The sequence below is a fragment of the Neolamprologus brichardi genome, chromosome 9 (genome assembly GCF_056152115.1).
Source record: "Neolamprologus brichardi isolate AB-2024 chromosome 9, ASM5615211v1, whole genome shotgun sequence".
In the NCBI taxonomy this organism is placed as follows: Eukaryota; Metazoa; Chordata; class Actinopteri; order Cichliformes; family Cichlidae; genus Neolamprologus; species Neolamprologus brichardi.
Window position 1 is genome coordinate 21705204 of NC_142112.1, and position 19848 is coordinate 21725051.

At 39.6% G+C, this 19848-nt stretch overlaps 2 protein-coding genes across 3 annotated transcripts in view; both read left to right on the forward strand.

The window, feature by feature from the left end:
* Positions 1-103: 103 nt before the first annotated feature.
* On the forward strand, positions 104-11355 carry ube2wb (ubiquitin conjugating enzyme E2 Wb). The gene is made up of 6 exons (XM_006794613.2): positions 104-175; positions 964-1055; positions 3801-3903; positions 8546-8701; positions 8790-8865; positions 8987-11355. Exons 1-6 carry the CDS (start codon positions 161-163, stop codon positions 8998-9000), a joined length of 456 nt encoding a protein of 151 aa, XP_006794676.1. The 5' UTR covers positions 104-160; the 3' UTR covers positions 9001-11355.
* A 1272-nt stretch (positions 11356-12627) lies between these two features.
* Positions 12628-19848, forward strand: part of stau2 (staufen double-stranded RNA binding protein 2) — a 103701-nt gene continuing 96480 nt past the window's right edge. For both annotated transcript variants that reach the window (XM_087846112.1, XM_035909425.2), the window contains exons 1-5: positions 12628-12717; positions 14351-14558; positions 16016-16146; positions 16404-16563; positions 19044-19179. In XM_087846112.1, coding sequence (XP_087702238.1) covers positions 14360-14558; positions 16016-16146; positions 16404-16563; positions 19044-19179 — 626 coding nt within the window. In that variant the 5' untranslated portion in view covers positions 12628-12717; positions 14351-14359. The remainder of the gene's footprint in view (positions 12718-14350; positions 14559-16015; positions 16147-16403; positions 16564-19043; positions 19180-19848) is intronic.

Sequence of the window (19848 nt, forward strand, 5' to 3'; positions counted from 1 at the left end):
ATCTGCTAAATGTTACGGACATCTTGGCGGTGACGGTGGCGCGCGCACACACACGTTCGTGTGGATTTGTTATCTGCTGTCAAAACAACTTAAATCACGTGACCGCCTGACGTACGTTTCTACACTCTGCGCTGAGGCAGGAGGAGGGGGGGTTTCCATCATGGCGTCGATGCAGGTAAGAACACAATTGACAGCGATCGCTTATTTTGTGATTTTTACTGGACCTCCCGACTGTTTTTTTCCTGGCACTTTATCGACCACTTCATTTACCTACGCGTATTTGCCCAAAGTGGTGGTGACGTTACTGTAAAATCGATGACATTTATCCTCAACTGTTCAGGTTTAGCGGCTGCTCTTTGCTAGCAATACAACTAGCCCATCATCGTCCACAGCAAGTCAAGGCTAGTAGAAGCTAGCTTCCTGGAACTGTATGTCGATGACTTGGCCCGTGTGTAGGTTCTTCTCAGAAAGGCGTGATAATTCAAGGATATGAAGTGGGAAAAATTTCCGATGTTTCCCGTAAATGTTGGCGGTTAAGTGGCCGGGCTCTCACCACAGTGAGCTAAGCAGACAGTGCGCAGATCGAACAGTTGCAGTTTCCTCCTGAACAGCTGAACAGGTGCATCACTTTCACAGAAACTGCGTTGTTCAGTTGACTGGCTGTTAACGTCTAAATAAATCAAACCCGTAAAGCAAATTTCATACATTTTTTAAACACTTACCTCTTTGAAATCGTTTTGTTTGGGTCACGTTTAACTACTAATAAACGGTAACCCCTCATTGGACTATCATTGATGTATCAGTGTTTTTGCGGGTATGGGCCGCTTAATAAAATTGATGAACACATGTGCTAAATTTCTCAGCCACTACTCTGTTTGATTTTACTTGACTTGATCCAGTATTTCAACTTTTTTTTACATTTATTTTTGGGGGGTATAAACCCAATCATGTTTTGTCCCACAGAAAAGGCTACAAAAGGAATTATTAGCCTTGCAAAACGATCCACCCCCAGGAATGACGCTCAATGAAAAAAGTGTACAGAACACCATTACACAGTAAGTCTTTCTCTCTCTCTCTTTGTTTTTTAAAATTTCCTGTGACTCATTTGTTTCAGAGTGGCAGCACTTCTGGGTTTTTATCACCGATATGCCTATCGTGTTTGCTCAAATACCATGTGGCTTTGTGAAATGCCAGGTTTCATCCCTTTAAAAGGGTAGCGTGGCAAGCATGCCGCATGTCATAAAGGTAGCTGCGGCTGGAGGTAAGACACCACGGCCTCAGCAGTGTGTAGTGGTGAGGAATTGGGGTCATTCCAGCAACTGGCAGCCACAGGCCCTTCGTAGAGTGTCTCTAATGCACAGTGTCACTATTCATCCTTATAAAATATTTAATGGCTGGCATGCAGGAGTTGGGCTAGAAACAGAGGTTGCTTGGCTGACCTTTCTGTCTGGTTGTCATGATGTATCCCCTTAAACCCCATGACTACTGTTGCCATTTCATATGGTTTCTGATAAGCAGGAAATATGACTTGAATTGTAGTCTTTAAATGGATTTGAGACAAGTTTCTAAGCTGAAGCATGGACTTGTTAAGTTACTAACTTTTCGAGTTGTACGGCATGGTTTCTGGCCTCCAATGCCGTCTGAAAGAGAGGGTGCACATTGGAGTGTTTGTCTGAAAGACTGGGTGCACATTGGAGTGTTTGTCACTGGTCAGTTATGGTGGCATCTTCCTCATTAGATAACAATCACCTGGTCTGACAAATGCCTTGCATGACTGCCAAGTCTCCTAACCAGTCCTGCTGGCTTGTGATCCTTGTATATAATTTCTCTGACAAGGCATGTGTAGGTGTGTCTCTTTTTTTAAACGCTCTGCTCTGATGTCACAAGGTGTCTTTATGCTACTTTCTGTTGTCACGATTGACTGTGGTCAATGAAATGTCTTTATTATCCTGACTGGAGTATGACATACTCTTGTTCTGCTCGGCATAGAAGCACACAAGCTGGTATGTTACCGCAATAAAGGGTCAGTGTGTTTTCAGCTTTGCACCTTTTGTTTATATAGTACACTTTGTACTGTAACGAGCAACACTGAGAGTCAATGGTTTTGTTTTGTTTTTTAAGGGTATTGTGTGCTAGTGCTATATTGGTTAGCTTCATGGTGTAATGAGTCACTTGTAAACAGGGAAACTGCTGCTTAAAGGCACTGTTGGGCCTCTCAGGTGTACTCCATTTGTCCTTGTCCCTACACTTTCACTAAATGTCTCAGTGTTATTTTTGTTGACTGGATCATATAATCACCAGGCTATAGGGAATTTGAGCACATTGAGCGTGATGTCCTTGAAGTCCCTGACTGTATTCGGCATGAGTTGGGAGCACGATCAGGCCTCGCTCTGAACTTCTCTCTGATGTCCTGTCTGCACTGCTTGCATGGAAAAAATAGGGCAGAGATTGTGATGCTTTTTTCTTCTAAGGATTCTACTATGAGCCCCACAACTGTTCTGCACTCAACTTGTTTTTGCCACCAGTGAAGCTACATTCAGCAGTCTTGAGTTGTGTGTGTGTGTGTGTGTGTAAAGAGTGTGCGGTGCAGGTAGGCTGTCTTTCATCCCAGAGGCCCAAGGCTCTGTATTTGCAATCATCTGTGCAGGATTGAATTGCTAGCAGCTCAGTCAGCAGAGTTCTGTAGCCTGGCCACCGAAGCGAAAATAGATTTTGTCCAGTAGATCAATAGAATATCACATTATTACTAAAGCACGGTCATAACCCAGCTGAATATTGAATGTCACTGAAATGAGTTAGACTGAAAGCTTTTGATTACACACACTTACTGCAGAACCGGCAGCTCACATTGTGTATCATTTATTTATTTTTTTAATGATAATTACATGTGGTTCTGTACTTGTCTCTAGCTAATCTGCTGCCAAATTATAAAACGGCACATTATTAACAGAAATAATGTCGAAGCTGTCATTGTTTCCCACCTACTCCAGAATTGTAAGATTGAACACAGAGCACATTATCACTCATAAACCAAACTTTGCTTTTATAGAAATGCCATTTTCTCCCAAAGCACTGAAGGTTTATGTTCATTGTCAAGTACACTACGTATGAGGAAAAAGGAAAAAGCCTGAGTAGTTTATCCTGTCAAAAATTTGCAAGATCTTTACTCCAACCCCCCAAAACCACAAATTAACTGATTCTTGCAATTTGGATTTACACACAGCAATGAGGGTCGCAAAAGTAATTGGTGCACCTCATTCAAACTGTGTTGTTTTTATCTGTATAGGCGCCTGTTCTTCTGCTAATATGGTGAATCGAGGGTAAATTTGCTCATTTCCTCCATGCAAATTGTGGGCAACCTCGCAGGGTTTTGTGGTTCCTTGTGGTTTCCTCTTTCCCCTGATTTGTGTAAATCTCTAAAAATGTGTTTTGTTTTTTTGTGCAAGTTAATGAAATTTTAAGTTTTACGTTATTGTAAGTTGTAATTTAAGAGAGTTAATGTTGAAATTTAATGACATGGGATCTCCCTCCACCAACTCCATAAATTTAAAAGAAAATGGCCTTTTTTCATATTTACATCACTCTGATTTGTAGTCAGAGACTACTAGACCCTGATTATCTCAAGGTGATCTAAGATAAGATAAGATAAAACTTTATTCATCCCTCGGGTGGGTTCCTCTGGGAAATTTGTTTTCCAAAAAGCACAGCACCGACATAAGTTACAGAGTTATCTGTGTTATTTTATGTAATTATTTTTTTTTGTTTGACATATTTTAATATTGTGCTTTTATTTTTTTTAGGTGGATTGTAGATATGGAGGGAGCACCTGGCACACTGTATGAAGGAGAGAAATTTCAGCTGCTTTTCAAATTTAGTAGTCGATATCCTTTTGATTCACCTCAGGTAAGCTCAGCAGTCATTATTGTTTGTGCGTAGGTGTGTGGGTAAATGTTAGACATTTTAAAGCACTTTGTCTGAAGCTATCTATAAGTTCACTTTATTAACCATCTTGTCTTATGGATCTGTTTTGTCTGCACTGTGGGTGCAGGAGATGCAGATGAACAAAGGACTTGGAACCTGGTCTGATGATGTTTCCTTTATACCGTTTGCTACTCTGATCTAATGTCCCACATCCATTCCTAGCTTGATATCAAAGATTGATATTCCTGAGTTCATGGTCCACAGTGGTGTTCCGATTGAAATAAACTGAAGAGCTGTAGAAACAGTCTTTTATATTCATCGGCTAGATACATGCTGTAATCTCATGAAACATCTTGGCTCTATGGTCATTAGTGCAATGAATCTTGGCTTGGAATCACTGAGAGTCAGCAGTGCAGAAGTCTCACTGAAGCCATGTTTGATGGGATTAGTTTGACTCAACAGTCTTGTTTCACTGATTAGGAGCCTGCCTGTCTAAAAATAGGTAGAGAAAATTAGATAAATTGAGCTACTTAGCTGTTACCCTCTCAAATAGGAAGGACACACTATCAGATTTATCCACTGTTGAAGTCCTCTCCTGGGGCCTCTGGAGGAACTTCTCTTTCACCTTCATCCTATTATTGTCGTGGAAAAGAAAACAAAGTCTGATCAAAATCACTTGACAATTTTTGCATAACAGCTTCAGTTTCTGTTGAGCCTTTTCACAGCTACATGCGCACAGGAGAAACTACAGATTTCCTACCAGAACTTTAACCCTGTGCAGCATCTTCTAAAACAAAGATGTCAAATTTTAAACAGTGTTGTGTAATCTTACAGTTTAGATTGTTACAATTGTATAAAGGCTTTTTATTTTTTCATTTACTCGTTTTTTGACATGTTTTAGACATCCAAGCTCTGCATATCAATCCACTAGTCATTTGCACATTCTGTGTCATTCACATGGGGGAAATATAAGCTTTGCAATTAAAACTAATCATCATTAGATTGAAATGTGGAATCAAAGAGTATTCTCTAGAATTTTTTATTTTATTTTTAATGCTTACAAAATTTTTAAGTTTAAAATCAGTCTCCAATAATAACTTCAGCTTTAAATAAGACAGAATTGGAAAACTTTGGGCTCAACCTAAAATTTTCACATCTGTTTTTTGGCCTTCAGACTTTGCTTTCATCAAAGAACCGTTGCAGACATCGTTGTTTCAAATTTGTTGAGGTAATCTAATGGGTATGGTTGAGAGCTGGTGACTGCAGTAACGTCTCCATTAAAGACAGACCCCGAGCTGACCAGTTCTATAAAGAGTTCTTGTGTACTTCGGAGCTGTTCTTTAGATCACTGTCCTGCGTGCGGTCCAGTCATGCCTAGGGATGGGTATCGTTTAGGTTTTATCCGATACCAGTACCAAACTGGTACTTTTGAAACGGTGCCGGTGCTTAAACGGTGCTTGAACCGGTGCTTAAAGAATGGAGAACACAAAATTGGTCCAAAAACCTCTCATGTTCAGCTGTTTGTTTTTTTTTTGTAAAAAGATAACAATGTTAGCCTTTTCTGCAGCTGTAGGGGATTTATGGCATCATTCTTGGCTGGAAGCAGTGCTTAATCAATGGAAAAAACACAAACTTTGTCCAAAAACCTCTCATGTTTAGCTGTTTTCCACTTTTTCTTTGGTCATTTTAACCTTTTTGGCCAGGGTGAAGGGAGTATCTGCCATCAAACAAGAAGACAGCCGCATGTAACTACGATGGTGTTTGCTAGTTCACCTTACATGCATTAACATGCGTGATTAGCCTACTCAATGTAAATTACACACGAACAACATTAAGCTACTCACGCAGAGAAGAACGGCTGCTGCTGCCATCATCATCATCCGTCATCATTTCTGCTACACTGGCAGGGTTAGGGGCCACGACTCTACTCTTCGGGTTTTTGGGGGATGTTGCTAACTCCGGGTCTGATAACAGGCACCACACCCGCAGTAGATGTGCTCGATGTGAGGTCTCGCAGCAAGCTATCAAATACGGCGCATTTCTCGGCTTTTAACAAAATGCTATACGTCGCCAGGTGTTTCATCAGATTCGAGGAGTTACCTCCTTTGACAGTATTACAGTATCACCTTAAAGCACTTGTTGCAGGCTGCTGAGTTTGCATCTTTTGCTGTGAAGTACAGCCAGAATTTGACCGCTTCGCCTTGGTAATCTGTAGCTCTGATCTAAAAGAACGTACGTACCTGGGCCCGCCTACTATCCTCGGAAAGGTAAAATGATTGGCTAGAATCCAAAGTGTATGACATCTCAGGAAAAAAAGCACAGAAATAAAGCACTGAAATGTGCGCTGCTTTTCGGTCTGGTTACTACCGTTTATGTCAGAACCAGTGCCATAATGGCACCGGATACCGGTACCCATCCCTAGTCATGCCGCTTCCAGCAGATTACAGCATGGCATTTCCAAATAGAGGGTCACCCTTCTTTATTCGACATCTCGTTTAATCTTATATAAATCTTTTCCTTTACCCACTACAAAGCGAACCATCTCAATTTTTGTTGGAAACACTTTAAAGGTGGAATTCTTTGATCTTACCACCATTTTCCAGCCTTTCTCAGTCAAATGCATGCAGCGTTTGGCAGTATTGGTTTTCTTTTATTGGTTAGTCTCAGATTTGGCCTTTTCCATTGAAGCTCTGCCTAGTGTCATTAAAATCACCTCTTCACTGTCACATTGAGATGGGTATTGTGTTCACTGGGGCTGCATACTTTTTTTTTTTTTTCTTTCTGGTTAGAGACACTTTGCTGACAGAGTGGTACACACACTAGTATGAAATTTCCTCTGTGTGTTTTTTCCTCATTGAACTTGAACCCAGAAAGGCTGATGTTCCAGACACTGAACTGTCAAAAGTTGCTGCGTCTTCAGTTGTGAAATTTTCAGTTGTGGTAAAAATGATTGAGAGTTTAATAAAAAGCTTTCAATTTTTTTTATTGTTTTTTGGGTTGATTCTGATTTCTGAGCAGTTGTGCACATGCAAATTAGAGGCCCACCTTATGAAACAAAACAGAGGCTACTTCTGTTTTTCTTTTTCTAAAGTTAGAAATATTGAAACTTGTGGTGAGCACAGATTCAGCACTAGAACAAGGCACAGCATGGACCTGAGACTAGATATCTGAGTGAAATAGAAGATATGGGTTACCTACAGACGCTGTTGGCTTGGTGTGATTTGGAGGTTTGAGTAAATATTTTAAGAGATTTTTTTTTTTTGTCTTGATCTTTAGACTATAAAACTAGCTGTGCTTTCTATTCATATCAGTCACCTTCCCCCCCCCTCATGATGTGGAGCCTGCACTCTCCCGTGAGGCCCGGTCTGGTGCCAGACTGACTCAACCCTTCATTACCCTTTTTACCCGCTCCCCCTTCTCTCTGCTTTAGCACTTCTGACTCTAGCTTTTTGCTTCTCACACTTCCCATATCTTCCTGCTTGGCCCTCACTCTTGTGCCTTTTTTAAAGTCAAATGTAGCCCAGTGCTTTTTATAGAACGTGTCTACTTTTTTATAAAACATGCTGTATCTCCTCTCTAGCTCTCCCTACGCTGTTTGCTTTTCCTCTCTCTCTCACCGTGTCCCGGCCCCTCTGTCCTAATCCGAGAGCCTCATATCCCTGTAGAGCAGTGGTGTCAATCATAAGGCCCGGGGGCCAGAATCAGCCCGACAAAGCCTTCAATCCGACCAACTGGACAGTTTAGTAAGATGTGAAAGAAGGCATAAGTTTTGGACTAACTGTGTTTTCCAAAGTCTTACAGCTTTTCCTACTGATAAGACTTCCCCTGTGCTCTATTATCCAAGTAAGGAAATCCCAGAAAGCTGATGCTGTTTATCTGGACATTGTGTTTTCAGTGGGGGAAACATCTCATTACTTTTTAAGAAGTCACTTGGATAAGTGAAAAAATGTTTCTCCCACTGAAAACTGGACATCCAGATGAACAGAATCAGCTTTGTGGACTTAAACGACAGAAAAGGTTTTGGTTTTTCAAACAAATTTGACAAGGTCATTTTACAACATGGACAATGAGCAACGAGAAGGTTTGCCTTAATCAGCATTTCTGATAAATACTGTTGACATTACACTTGTTTTTCTTCCATTAAAATATCTGCGATTAAATCAATAATTAAGCATCTTTACATCGACAGAAGTCAAATTGGTGTATTTATATAGCACATTTTAAACAACGTCTGTTGACCAAAGTGCTGTACAAGGTATACAAAATATCCACTATGTAAAACGGTCACTAAATCAACAATAAAGAAAGGGAAAGCTTCACTGGTCCAGCTCGCTACATGTGGCCCACAAAGTAAAATGAGTTTGCTATCTCTGCAGTAGCGGGTTAACCCTGCAGCAAGTCTAATTATTTTGCTGTCATTAATTGATGGGAATGAATGTTTTAGCTTTCTCCAAAGTTCATCCCCGAGCTGGCTCTTTGACCACACATGTAACCCCCAACCACCCCAAAGTTGTTTTTTATGCGTCTTCTTTCTTTAGGATGTTAAAGCTCGCCAGCCTCATGGGATTTTTATTTGTACATATTCAGTTGTGTTGATGTGGTCTGCTTTGCTTTCATTGTGCAGGTAATGTTCACAGGAGAGAATATACCTGTCCACCCGCATGTGTATAGCAACGGTCACATCTGTCTATCTATCCTAACGGAAGATTGGTCGCCAGCGCTCTCGGTGCAATCAGTTTGTCTTAGCATTATCAGCATGTTGTCAAGCTGCAAAGAAAAGGTAAGTGTGCGACACCCGGTGCGGGCGGTAGCGGTTTGTGGGCACGTGTTAAATGTTAAATCTAATTGCTGCTTTTTGTTTTCTGCAGAGACGACCGCCTGATAACTCATTTTATGTAAGAACATGTAACAAAAACCCAAAGAAAACAAAATGGTGGTATCACGGTGAGTTTAAAAAAAGAAAGTTTTTTTTTTTTTCAGCACTTCCTGAACTTGAAACTTTTTTTTTGTCTGTTTCCTGTTACTTGTAATTCTAATCTTCATGCTGTCTTGTTTGCCTTCACAGATGATACATGCTAATGTACAAACTTTGTATTAATGGTAGAAGAGAGAAGTCCTACTGACCTACGTAAAGCACTTTTTAATCATTCAGTCTTTGAACTCTGACCTTTGACTGGAACAATGGACACCATGCGCTGGAGGCTCTTGGCTGCATGTTTTAGTCGGTTGTAAAATAGAAAATAACGGAACGTTTAGCTGCACCCAAGATGGAACTTCTTCCTTTTTTGTGTGTGTGGTTTTTTGTTTTTGTTTTTTTGTTTGGTTTTTTTTATCCGTTTTTTGGGGGGAAGGCAAAAAGGTCACAATGCAGCGAGCAAGTAAGGCAGACTTGTACTGATACTTATAATTCCTCTTTTAAGATTATTATTGTTACTTTTTTTGTTTGTGTGTGGCTGCATTTTAAGGTCCTTGTGTTGTGCAATAATAACCGGTGGATGCATGCTGGGGCCTACAAAGAGAGATCTAAATCAAACAGTCTTCTGGAAGGGATTTGACCATCAAAACCCCAAGAAAATGCTTCATCTGTTTTTATTATTATTAGTAGTAGTACTACATGCACTGTGATGGTATCTAGTTTAAAAAGGCACTATTACGTTATTCCCAACTTGCAGGTGTACTGTAAGCAGTCCTTGATGCTTATCAGGTTCAAGGGTTTTAGTTTTTTAACCACTGTATCGACAGCACACGCGCTCTTCTTCATCTTCCAACTCTTAAGACCTGGTTGCAGTTCTTCCTGCCATCGGACTGAAATTCGGTACACACGGGAATAGCACAGGTGTGACAGTAGATCCAGGAGTCATCCAGTGACCTCGGCATTTGTCTCCTCATAAAGTTGGGCTGAACTTTTCTGGTCCAGCCTTTTAAGACGTGCATCAGCCTCTCTTCCATTTAAAGAATGTCATCGCATGATCCATTTGTATTTGTATGATATATATTTTTTATTATTATTTCATGCTTTAATCTTCTGAAATGTTTGAATTTTTTTTTTTTTTTGGCATTTTGTTATCCCAACTAGTTGATACTTTGAAAAGGGGGTGCTTTTGACGGGTCAGTATGTTTTTGAATTTTTTTTTTTTTATTTTTTTTTTTGGTTATTTAAATCATTTTTATCTCTAGAATGACAAAGTCTTTCTAGAATGTATGAAGACAATACTTTTTTCCCTTTCCTTCTCTCTCTCTTCCCCCTGGTCAGAGTTTTGGCTCAGGTACTTTTTCAATAAAGAGATCACCTCTAAAAAGACACCTATCAGAGATTTTGAATTTAACTATATTTTCACCAAAAGAGACTGTTATGTTGTAAACTTGTAACATGTCTGAAACTATTCTGTACATACATGCGTCTTTAAATTGTTAGATGATGTGCAAGAACCTGGCAAAGGATGCATTAACTTTATAGCAGAATGATGATAGGAGTGCTTTATTTCATTGGAACTTTGCATCTTTTGCCAATTAGGTTGTGTACGGTCAGCAACAAACATGTAAAGCTGGTTTTGGAAAAAAGGAAAAAAAAAAAGGTAGTTTTACAGTAGGGGTGCATGCAGTTTCAAACCCTACTTTTTCTTATTGGCATCTAACATTGTGGCAACTTTTAGTCGTTCCATAACTGAGGTCACGGTTTATAGGATGGATGCTAACAGTGCTCACCTCCAGAGGCTGTGCTCATTTCAAAGTGTAATCACTCCATTCCTAAAGTCATGTTTATCGCCATCCAGTCAGAGATACTTGAATTTTTTTCCATCTTGAGTTGTTTGTATCTACTACTTTTTTTTTCTTTCTTTTTTTTTTTTTTTCCCTTTTCCAGGGTCTAGCTGAGTTTCTTGAATGAACATGCGTGAATGTGATGATGCTCTATTCTGTAGAGGAGATTACCACAGCACACGGCTATCTGAAGAAGATTTAAAAACAAAACTATATTGATAATTTAAGGACATCTATTTAACCAATATTTTTTTTTATTAGTTTCATTGTATAAGGTTGTATCTGCTATCACTGCTTCGAGAATAAGACTGACTGAAACACTGATTGTGTAAATGTAGTCACAGCAGCATCAGTGCAGAGAGACGCCTAATAGATCAATAAAGGCTTTTTTGTTTTGTTTTGTTTTTTTTAAACATGCTTGTGGTTATGTTACAGGGTTTGGCTGTTCTTTTTTGTTTTGTTTTTTCCCCCTTAGGTTACTTTTCTTTTTTTTTCTTTCTTTTTTTTTTTTAATGTGGTTTGAACTCTTAGCTTGCAAGTTGTTGTGAGTGGTCAACACTAATAAGGGTGTGTTATTTATATTTGAAATTTTGTTCTGGGATGTGCAAGCTCCATGTAATAGGTGCCTGTTCATTTTCATAATCAATAATAAAAACAAAGATTCACTTTTATTCAACCTCAGTCTGAACAGTATGGGGTTTTTTTCTTCTCCTTTTTAAATAGCTTGCAAAAAACTGAGTGGTTCTGCTCTGAAGGCAGAAGGCTGATGACCAAATTGCGAAAGAAGATAAATGTGTGACAGTGACACATTACATAAACTGCATATTTCAGAAGCATGTAATTCCATCTGTCTGTAAAAAGTGAATGGCACAGATCTAAGGCGTGGCTGTGGAATTGCACAAGGTTTGTGAAACATGCGCAAAGATAAAGCTGTAGTGTGGCAGGAAAACTGATGATCTGACGCTTTTGAAAGCAATGGAGCTTTCATTTGAAGCTTGTGTTTTGTTTTGTTTTTTGTTTTGTATTTTTTTAACTGGTCCGTTATGGTGTGAGAAATTATTTCAGCCAAAAACAAAGGGGGAAAGGGTAATTTCAGATTGTACAATAGATATACATGCGTTTGGCCAAGTAAAATTAAAATCTGTTATCAGGTTACTTACTTCACTTATTTTGCTTGAATTATGTTTTTTTATACTGCTCTATTTGTTGTTGGATATTTTTCTGTCTACAATAACACAGGGAGAAGTGGTTTAGTGACGCCCTCTATTGGAGACGCTTTAGCTGTCAAATCTGGGGATTAGCAGTTCGTGATATTTCCCCTTTATGGTTATCTATTCCTTGTTAAATGTAAAGTGTATGTAGGTTACCCACCCACCCCTAGCTATCTTTTTTTTTTTTTAATTTCTCATATTAGTACAGTGCCACCCCAGCGTGGACTTTTCCAAATAAAGCTTGATGCAGAATTCTGACTAGATTGTTTGTGAGACACTCAGAGGGTTTGCTTTAATTTTCTAATTAATCAAATAGAGAAAATTCCCAATGGATGGTTGGGGAAATATTCCAAGTAAAACTATATTTTATAGCGTTAGCACAAAACCTTAAGTTTCACTGAAACACGGACCTGTAAAATGCAAAACTTACGAATAAGACTAAAAATCCATTTGGTGATACAAATGTGCGCAAAACAACTTTGGAAATATTAATTTTGTTTCTGAATCAAAAGTTACACTGTGGGATCCGAGGAAGCGCACCAGGACTGAACCATCCTTACCGCGGCGGGGGTGGCTTCATTCAAAATTCACCTCAAACTCCACTCATAGTACGTTAGCGATATGCGATATGCAGCCACAACAAGGTTAGCTAAACACAAGCTTTATGCGTGAAATATTACATGGATACGCCATGTTGAATCCAGTGACACGTATTTTCATTTCTTTTTTTACCCAGACAAATAAGGTGGTCGGTTCCTCTTCCATCCAGTTCTCTTTAGTGTTTGCCAATGTTGGAGGTGTAACTGGGGTCTGGCCCTGGATAAAGGTAAAAAAATGTCCTGAAATATTTTTCCCATAGTTGTCGGATACTCTGTGGATTATTTGCCACGTTGTCGCCAACTCGTATATGATATTAGGGTTGACTGAAAATCCCCAGAATTTCGAGAAGGATGGGGCGGTTTGGAGATGCTAGCAAGAAGGGTGCTCGGCCGATCAGCCATGATGAGCTTTAACCGGCTAAAGTATCGCAACTGGGGGTGGCTAGATAGGATTTATTCATCTGGGGAAACCATAAAGGCATATTCATGACAGCATGCATGCTTGCCTATTCTGTCTGCGTGTTTTTAGGAGCTGACATTGGGAAGAAACTGCGTATATCTTGTTGGCAACGTTAGCTTCCTGCTAAGCTGGACACAGTAATGAATGTTCAGGGGTTGCAGACAGCACTGAAGCTCTGCCAGTCAACCCCAACGTAACACAACCCCCATGTTCAACTTGCAGTGAAAGACAGCCGTGCAAACAGGCAGCTGTTTGCCGCTGTATTTGTGCATGTTCCTGTGAGAGCGTAAAAAGAAAAGCAAGAGGGACTATCACCACAAGTACCCCACGGGCAGGCATGATGCACCTACGAATTAAACAGGAATAACTTCATGACATGCAATGAATAAAAGTCATATTACAGTAAGAGATGCATCATTTGTGGTGCATTTAAACCTTATTAGCTATTTTGTGACCGTGCAAACTTGGCTGATGTTTACACCAGTTCAAACATGGTCCCTAAACAATACAGAGAGGTGACACCTGCAAAATCAGATATGCAATATTTAAAAACCTGAATGTGCCATGTTCAAAGCTAGCATTTCATGCAGTGTCCAAGGGATGACACTGAATTTCTCCAAAACTCCAGGGGTTCAGCTCAGCTTTGACCTTTTGTTTTGACCTCTGTGGGGATGCTCAAAGTATTTCCTTCATTTCCGATCACTGTCTGCCACTTATTTGTGTGACTCAAAAGTGGGAGCCATTTTGGAGCAATTGTTTTTTTTATCTTATAGACTTTTTTATCACCTTAATCAAGATTTTTTTTTTTTAGACAAAAACACACAGTAGCAATATATGCTTATGTTACATAAATTACACAGTCACAGCCTGTGTACTGTGTCTAATTGCATTCTGCTAAATATTGCATGCATATTTTAAGAGATAAATGAATACTACAATTCATTCTGCTGTTTGATATTTGTTGACCCTTATTTGTTTGATAATGGGCTGTGTACCTCAAAATGTGGTTTAATATAGATTGCATTGTTCAGGCTACAACCAGCGGATTCCTCCTTTTTGCCAGGGAGTTTTTTCAGCCGTAACATGAGCAAAGCTCCTTCAAATAAAGGTTCATTGTCTGGGTGTATTAGCTGCCAGTGGATCAGAATGTGAGATAGGCCTAGGGCTGTTCAGTTTGAAGTCTGTTCTCCAGGCTTAGCCCAGAGAAATCTGTCAAATGACATTTAGCTTTAAACTGTGCATGTGCATTTGTGCTCAGACTCACAGATGCTTAATGCAGTATTGTGTACTGCTAGTGAATGAATATTGATTTTCTTTTATTTTTAAACTACTCAGTAGTTATAATTACAGTGTAGTAAGTGTATGTCTAACAAAAGCTTTCAAATTTGTTCTGCTTTCAGGAATAGAGCATGGCTCAAGTGAAAGTACAGACCTCAGCACCCCTGGCTGGTCCTGGCCTCTCCCCTGGAGTCCCTCCAACGGCCATGGCCAGTCAAGGATCCCTGGGTCTGCAGCCCTCCGTCAATGGCACAGGCCCGGCCCCCACACCCGCCTGCCCTGCTCCTGCAGTCGGATATGGGGACGCCCCTGTGTCTGCCACACCGCCAGGTAGAATTTCCCCCAAGTTTGTCTTTAGGGGAAATTAGTTATTATTTTGCATTATGTGTGGAGTTGCTACTTATGTAGGAAAACTTAAAAACTGTTACAGTAGGTTAACAATTTTGCAAATAAAATACCATCACCCACGGCAGTGGTTGGTATTTAACTGCTTATCTGTAAAACTGTGTTATTAAATTTCTGCTTATTCAAAAAATAGAGTGTTGAAGGGCTAAAATATTTGATTCCTGATTTCACTCTTGCAACAGGGGGCAATGTGATTTTAAAGAAACTACACATACGCACACAAACAAAAACACTGACTATTGGCTTTCCATGGCCAGTACATGCTCAGCGATCAATAGTTTCTGTGATTTCCAACAAATGATGGACTACATTTCATTAGTGTGTTTTTATTTTGGGGGATGATTCAGTGAGTTATTCTGTGAAAATTACATAACCTCAGTCATAATATATTATGACTCTATAATACTGATATAGATTTAAGACCTTAACAATGATTCATACAGACAACTACGTGCATGATGAAGGTTATAGTTGTACCCAAGTGTACAATACAATGTGCGTGTTTGCATAGTTATTCTATAATAAAAATTTGACTTTAGGCAATTAGGTAACTGGCCTAAAGGGCTCTATCTCATGTTCCTTTTACTGCTCATTATTTCTCATGACCTAACCTAAATTCAGAAAAGTTTCGGTACCCCTGCTTCTTTAATAATGATTTAGGAACTGAATTTCTGCCAACACTTCCTGTCATATGTTAGCTATAATAATAATAATAATAATGATAATAATAATGGATTGCATTTATATAGCGCTTTTCGAGACCCTCAAAGCACTTTACAATTCTACTATTCCTTCACTCTCACATTCACACACTGGTGGAGGCAAGCTACAGTTGCAGCCACAGCTGCACTGGGGCAGACTGACAGAAGCGAGGCTGCCATATCACGCCATATCACGCCTCTGGCCACCACCAGTAGGCGGTAGGTGAAGTGTCTTGCCCAAGGACGCAACGACCGAGACTGTCCGAGCCGGGGCTCAAACCGGCAACCTTCTGATTACAAGACGAACTGCCAACTCTTGAGCCACGATCGCTGCACTATAAGCCAGTAGCTCACGGACTGACGACAACACGAAGGAACAAACACCTTACAATATTGTCCTATAAACAGATTAATTTATTAGTTATTTATTAAGTGCTTGTTTACTGATTTTTTCCCCTTAATTACATATAAAAATAAAACAAGTTTGCATTTTATTTGCAAGTTAGAAGTGTTCCAGTGGCTGTATCCGCTGCTAATATCTCATCCCTTGTCACTCAGTGAAAATAGCCAATTCTTATATTAAAAAATGATATTTGTTCATGAATATAGGTGGAAGAAGATGGATAGATGAGTGCTTTAGTTACCATGTTTTTAAATATGTCGTCTTCTGATATGATTTAGGCTCGCCCCAGGAGAACATGGCAAACCCTAAAGAGAAAACTCCAATGTGTTTGGTGAATGAGTTAGCCCGTTTCAACAGGATCCAACCACAGTACAAGCTCCTCAATGAGAGAGGCCCTGCACACGCTAAGGTAAAAAAAAGTTTTTCAGATGTAGCGTTCACATGTCAATATGGAATAATATTTAATAAATCTCAATAGGTAGTTCAGTGTAATTCTTGTTTTGACACACATCCACATGGGCTAAATAAATAAAGCATTTGCACTTTTTGTAATTAGTAATCAGTTATTGGCTGTGCTGAGAGCACCGAACTCCTGCCAAAAGTGCTGTAAGAAGGATATTGATAAAAATGTTGGGTAATGTCTTCCTCTCTGGGTGTCACTTCCAGATCTTCACCGTGCAGCTGACTCTTGGGGAGCAGGTGTGGGAGGCAGAGGGCACCAGTATTAAAAAGGCGCAACACTCCACAGCTGCCAAAGCACTGGCTGAGAGTGTCCTTCCCAGGCCAGCGCCCCGCTCCCCTAAAGCTGACATCAACAGTAACCCAGGTACTGCAGCTACAACTGAATTTCTTTTAACTGTTGAAAAAGCAAGTGGCTGGGAAGGATTACCATGAATTGCACCTTTTACTGTTTCTATGGCTATGCGTGTGATAGCTGCTATAGTTTCAAGAAGAATGTTTGAACCATTTGGAAAAAGCTGCAAAACAAGTTGATGCTTGGTTATAATCTGCTAAACCCTTAAAAATGGAGGTGTTGTTTTTTTTTACAGGAAACATAGACAGCACTCTATTCATATATTATTAGGTATTAAATTAATGATTAACACTGTATGTCTTACAGAAGAACTTAAATGTTAACTTTATATATGGGCTGTGGCTCAGCTGTAGCAGCAGAAAGAAGATATTGCCTTTAGATCCAGGGAGAATGAGGCCGCCAAGAAGGAGGTACTTTTACTCCCTGTTCATTAACTAAGAGGGTCAAGATTTCTCAAATCTTTGAGGGCAACAAAGCAGGTTTTCATCCTCCAAAAGTTTTACAGTATTTTTTAACCTAGGAATTTTTCTCAAGCTAAGCTTGTTTCTTTGGTCCACTGTTATCCTAAAGCACAATCCGGGCCTATCTTAATAATAATAATAATAATAATGGATTACATTTATATAGCGCTTTAGTTGCTAAGTTAGTTGCTAGCACTATGTCTAACATTTAAAAGCTTAACCTCTTCATTGATACTGTTTGAAGTTGGAATCATAGACGAGGAAATATTAAAGCTATACATTCTTTGTTTTTTGCTTCTTACTTACTCCTTAGGATTATTGAGAGGCTGGAGCGTATCTGGGCTGTTGAAAGGTGAAAGACAGAGATAGACAGTCACACACACACTTTTAACAAATTTAGAATCACCGGTTAACCAAACAAGCATGTCTTAAGACTATGGGAGGAAGCCAGAGTACCCAGAGACAACCCACGCAGGCATAGTCACTACCATGCTTCCTGGAATAGCAAATACTCGCCAATAATCAAAAAGTTAAGAGTGTAACAGAGTGAAGATCAGATAAAAGGACACATTTTTTTCATCTTTTCTTCATTGGACTTAGTGGCAGTTTAAAAGGCTGTAGTGAGTTACTGATTTGTGATGCTAGTGATACATGGATAAAAAGGTTAGGGTCCACATCCTGTGGACAAGAGTATCCAATGGAATAAATGGCAAATAAACAATGGATGAACTTGATAAAGCTGCTGCAGGGTCAGGTCTTGGTATTATACACTCCACTTTACTGTCAAACTGTTAAAATACTTCAGTAGAACAGAGCCATTGTCAAGAATAGGCTCACAGTTTTTAAAGTCTGGTCACCATATGAAACATCTTGTTGTAATTGTTCCATCTATTTTTACTGGTCATGGTAAAATCACTCCCTAGTTTCCACGTAGGGGATGAAAGACAAAATCTACAGTCATCTGTCTGTGCAAACATAAATTTTGCAGTTCATCTGACATAATATTAGACTCCAGCAGTTTACACTAGATATTTGCAGACACGAATCAATCCTGTGCTTTTTGTTATGGCAGTTTGCTGTGAACGAGATCTAAAATTACGACAGCACTGTGAACATTTTTCAGTTTATTTAACCTGTTTACCAGAAGAACCATCTTGCAGATGGTTAAAACCAAGTTTGTGCTGTTCATTTCTGTGTGCACACATCTTCAGGAATTTATAGTTAGCATTAAAGCCCATGCATTTACACTTCTAGTAGCTCGCCTTGTCTCATCCTCCTAAAATTGGAAACAATCTTTTGATTTTTTTAATTGAAACTCACTAATGTTCATTCATTTTAAAGTCTGGTGTTAAAATAAAAGTATGGATTGGATGTTAGCACACTGGATAGAGCTAAAAAGTCCTTTTACAGAGGAAGTTTTTAATTTATACCTGTCTGTACAATCATGAATTTAAAGTGCAATGCATTTATGTACTTAGGGGGCATTTTGGTTTGCTGCCAAGCAACTGGGGATATTCAGATAATTGATGTTCACGGAAACAAACAAAAAACCAGTATAAAGTGTCTCAGTAAAACCTAGGAACAGGCTTAAAGTTTATCACTAGCCAAATTAATACCACTAGTCTGGACTTACCTCCCTTGCCCTCTGCGACTTTGTAGTGGTAAAAGGCCTCAAAGCCAGGCTTTTAATGGGATTAAGAAAGTCCAAAAAATCCTGTGATAAATTATGCAACATCACTGAGAAGTGGTGGTATTAGTGGTGCATGCATCCTGGGGGTACTTTTTACTTAGAATGCAGCTTCACGTGGCAAATGTTAGGCTGCACAGTGCAGCTTTCTGCCTGTGTGTCTTTTCTAGAAAATATTTTGTTTCCATCTTTTTAGACTGCTTCGACCATTTTAAGCCAATTTTGTTTGCTGCTGCCAGAAAAACAAGTTCACATCAGTTTTTTTAAAAACCTCCCTGTCTTGGTTTTACCCTGTCTTGGTTTTAATCTTTTCCGTGCTTGCATCTGCACTCTCACTCACACAGGCAGTATAACACCCACAGTCGAGCTGAATGGTCTGGCCATGAAGAGAGGGGAGCCGGCTATCTACAGGCCTTTGGATCCCAAGCCGATGCCCAACTACAGAGCCAATTACAACTTCAGAGGGATGTTTAACCAAAGGTGAGCTCCCAAAAAATGAATGATGCTATTGGCTCAGCTGTTGTTCATTTTAGTTTCAAAGCTACTCGCTGATTGGTTTATTGTTCAACCTTTAAGGGTGGGGGAAATTATTCATGACAAGATGAGCTTTTTTTTTTTTAAAGTAAAGTCTTTTATACTCACCTTTCGATGTTAGATGTAGGTTTTCTTTATTTTACCATCACTGCTGCATTGTTTGTAACAACAGCACATGCTTGCTGATTCTAATGCAACAGCTTTTGCTTTATCCAGCCACCAAGATTAGCATTTCTCTTTGTTGTGGGTGTCGATAATCTGTGGTAATATACAGAGGAAGAGAGGGTCTTTGAGATTCATCTGACTTGGTGTGGACATGGTCTTGATAAATTTTAGATGATGTTTCTTTGATCCCAACTGGCTTAAATGTGTGTTAGGCATGGCTCTCCGCTCCATATGTTTTCTAAACTGATGAACGTGGTGCCCTCATGGGTTCGCTGTGCACTCCGTCTCTGTCAACTTTCTTTCGTTGTTTTTTCTGTGCTGGAGCCACCCGACCATTTCCTAAACTCTGTAAAAGTGCCACAGAGGTGCAATTAATGATCTCCTCTCCCCCAGGAGAGAAATGCTATGTAGGTCTGTGAATTTGCTGAGCTAATCCAGGTATACCCTGTT

What these genes read in the sequence shown, in the direction of transcription:
- ube2wb (XM_006794613.2), top strand. An exon ending in GTACAGAACACCATTACACA is followed by an intron (nt 1,056 to 3,800) that starts GTAAGTCTTTCT and finishes TATTTTTTTTAG; the next exon opens with GTGGATTGTAGATATGGAGG. An exon ending in TGTCAAGCTGCAAAGAAAAG is followed by an intron (nt 8,702 to 8,789) that starts GTAAGTGTGCGA and finishes TGTTTTCTGCAG; the next exon opens with AGACGACCGCCTGATAACTC.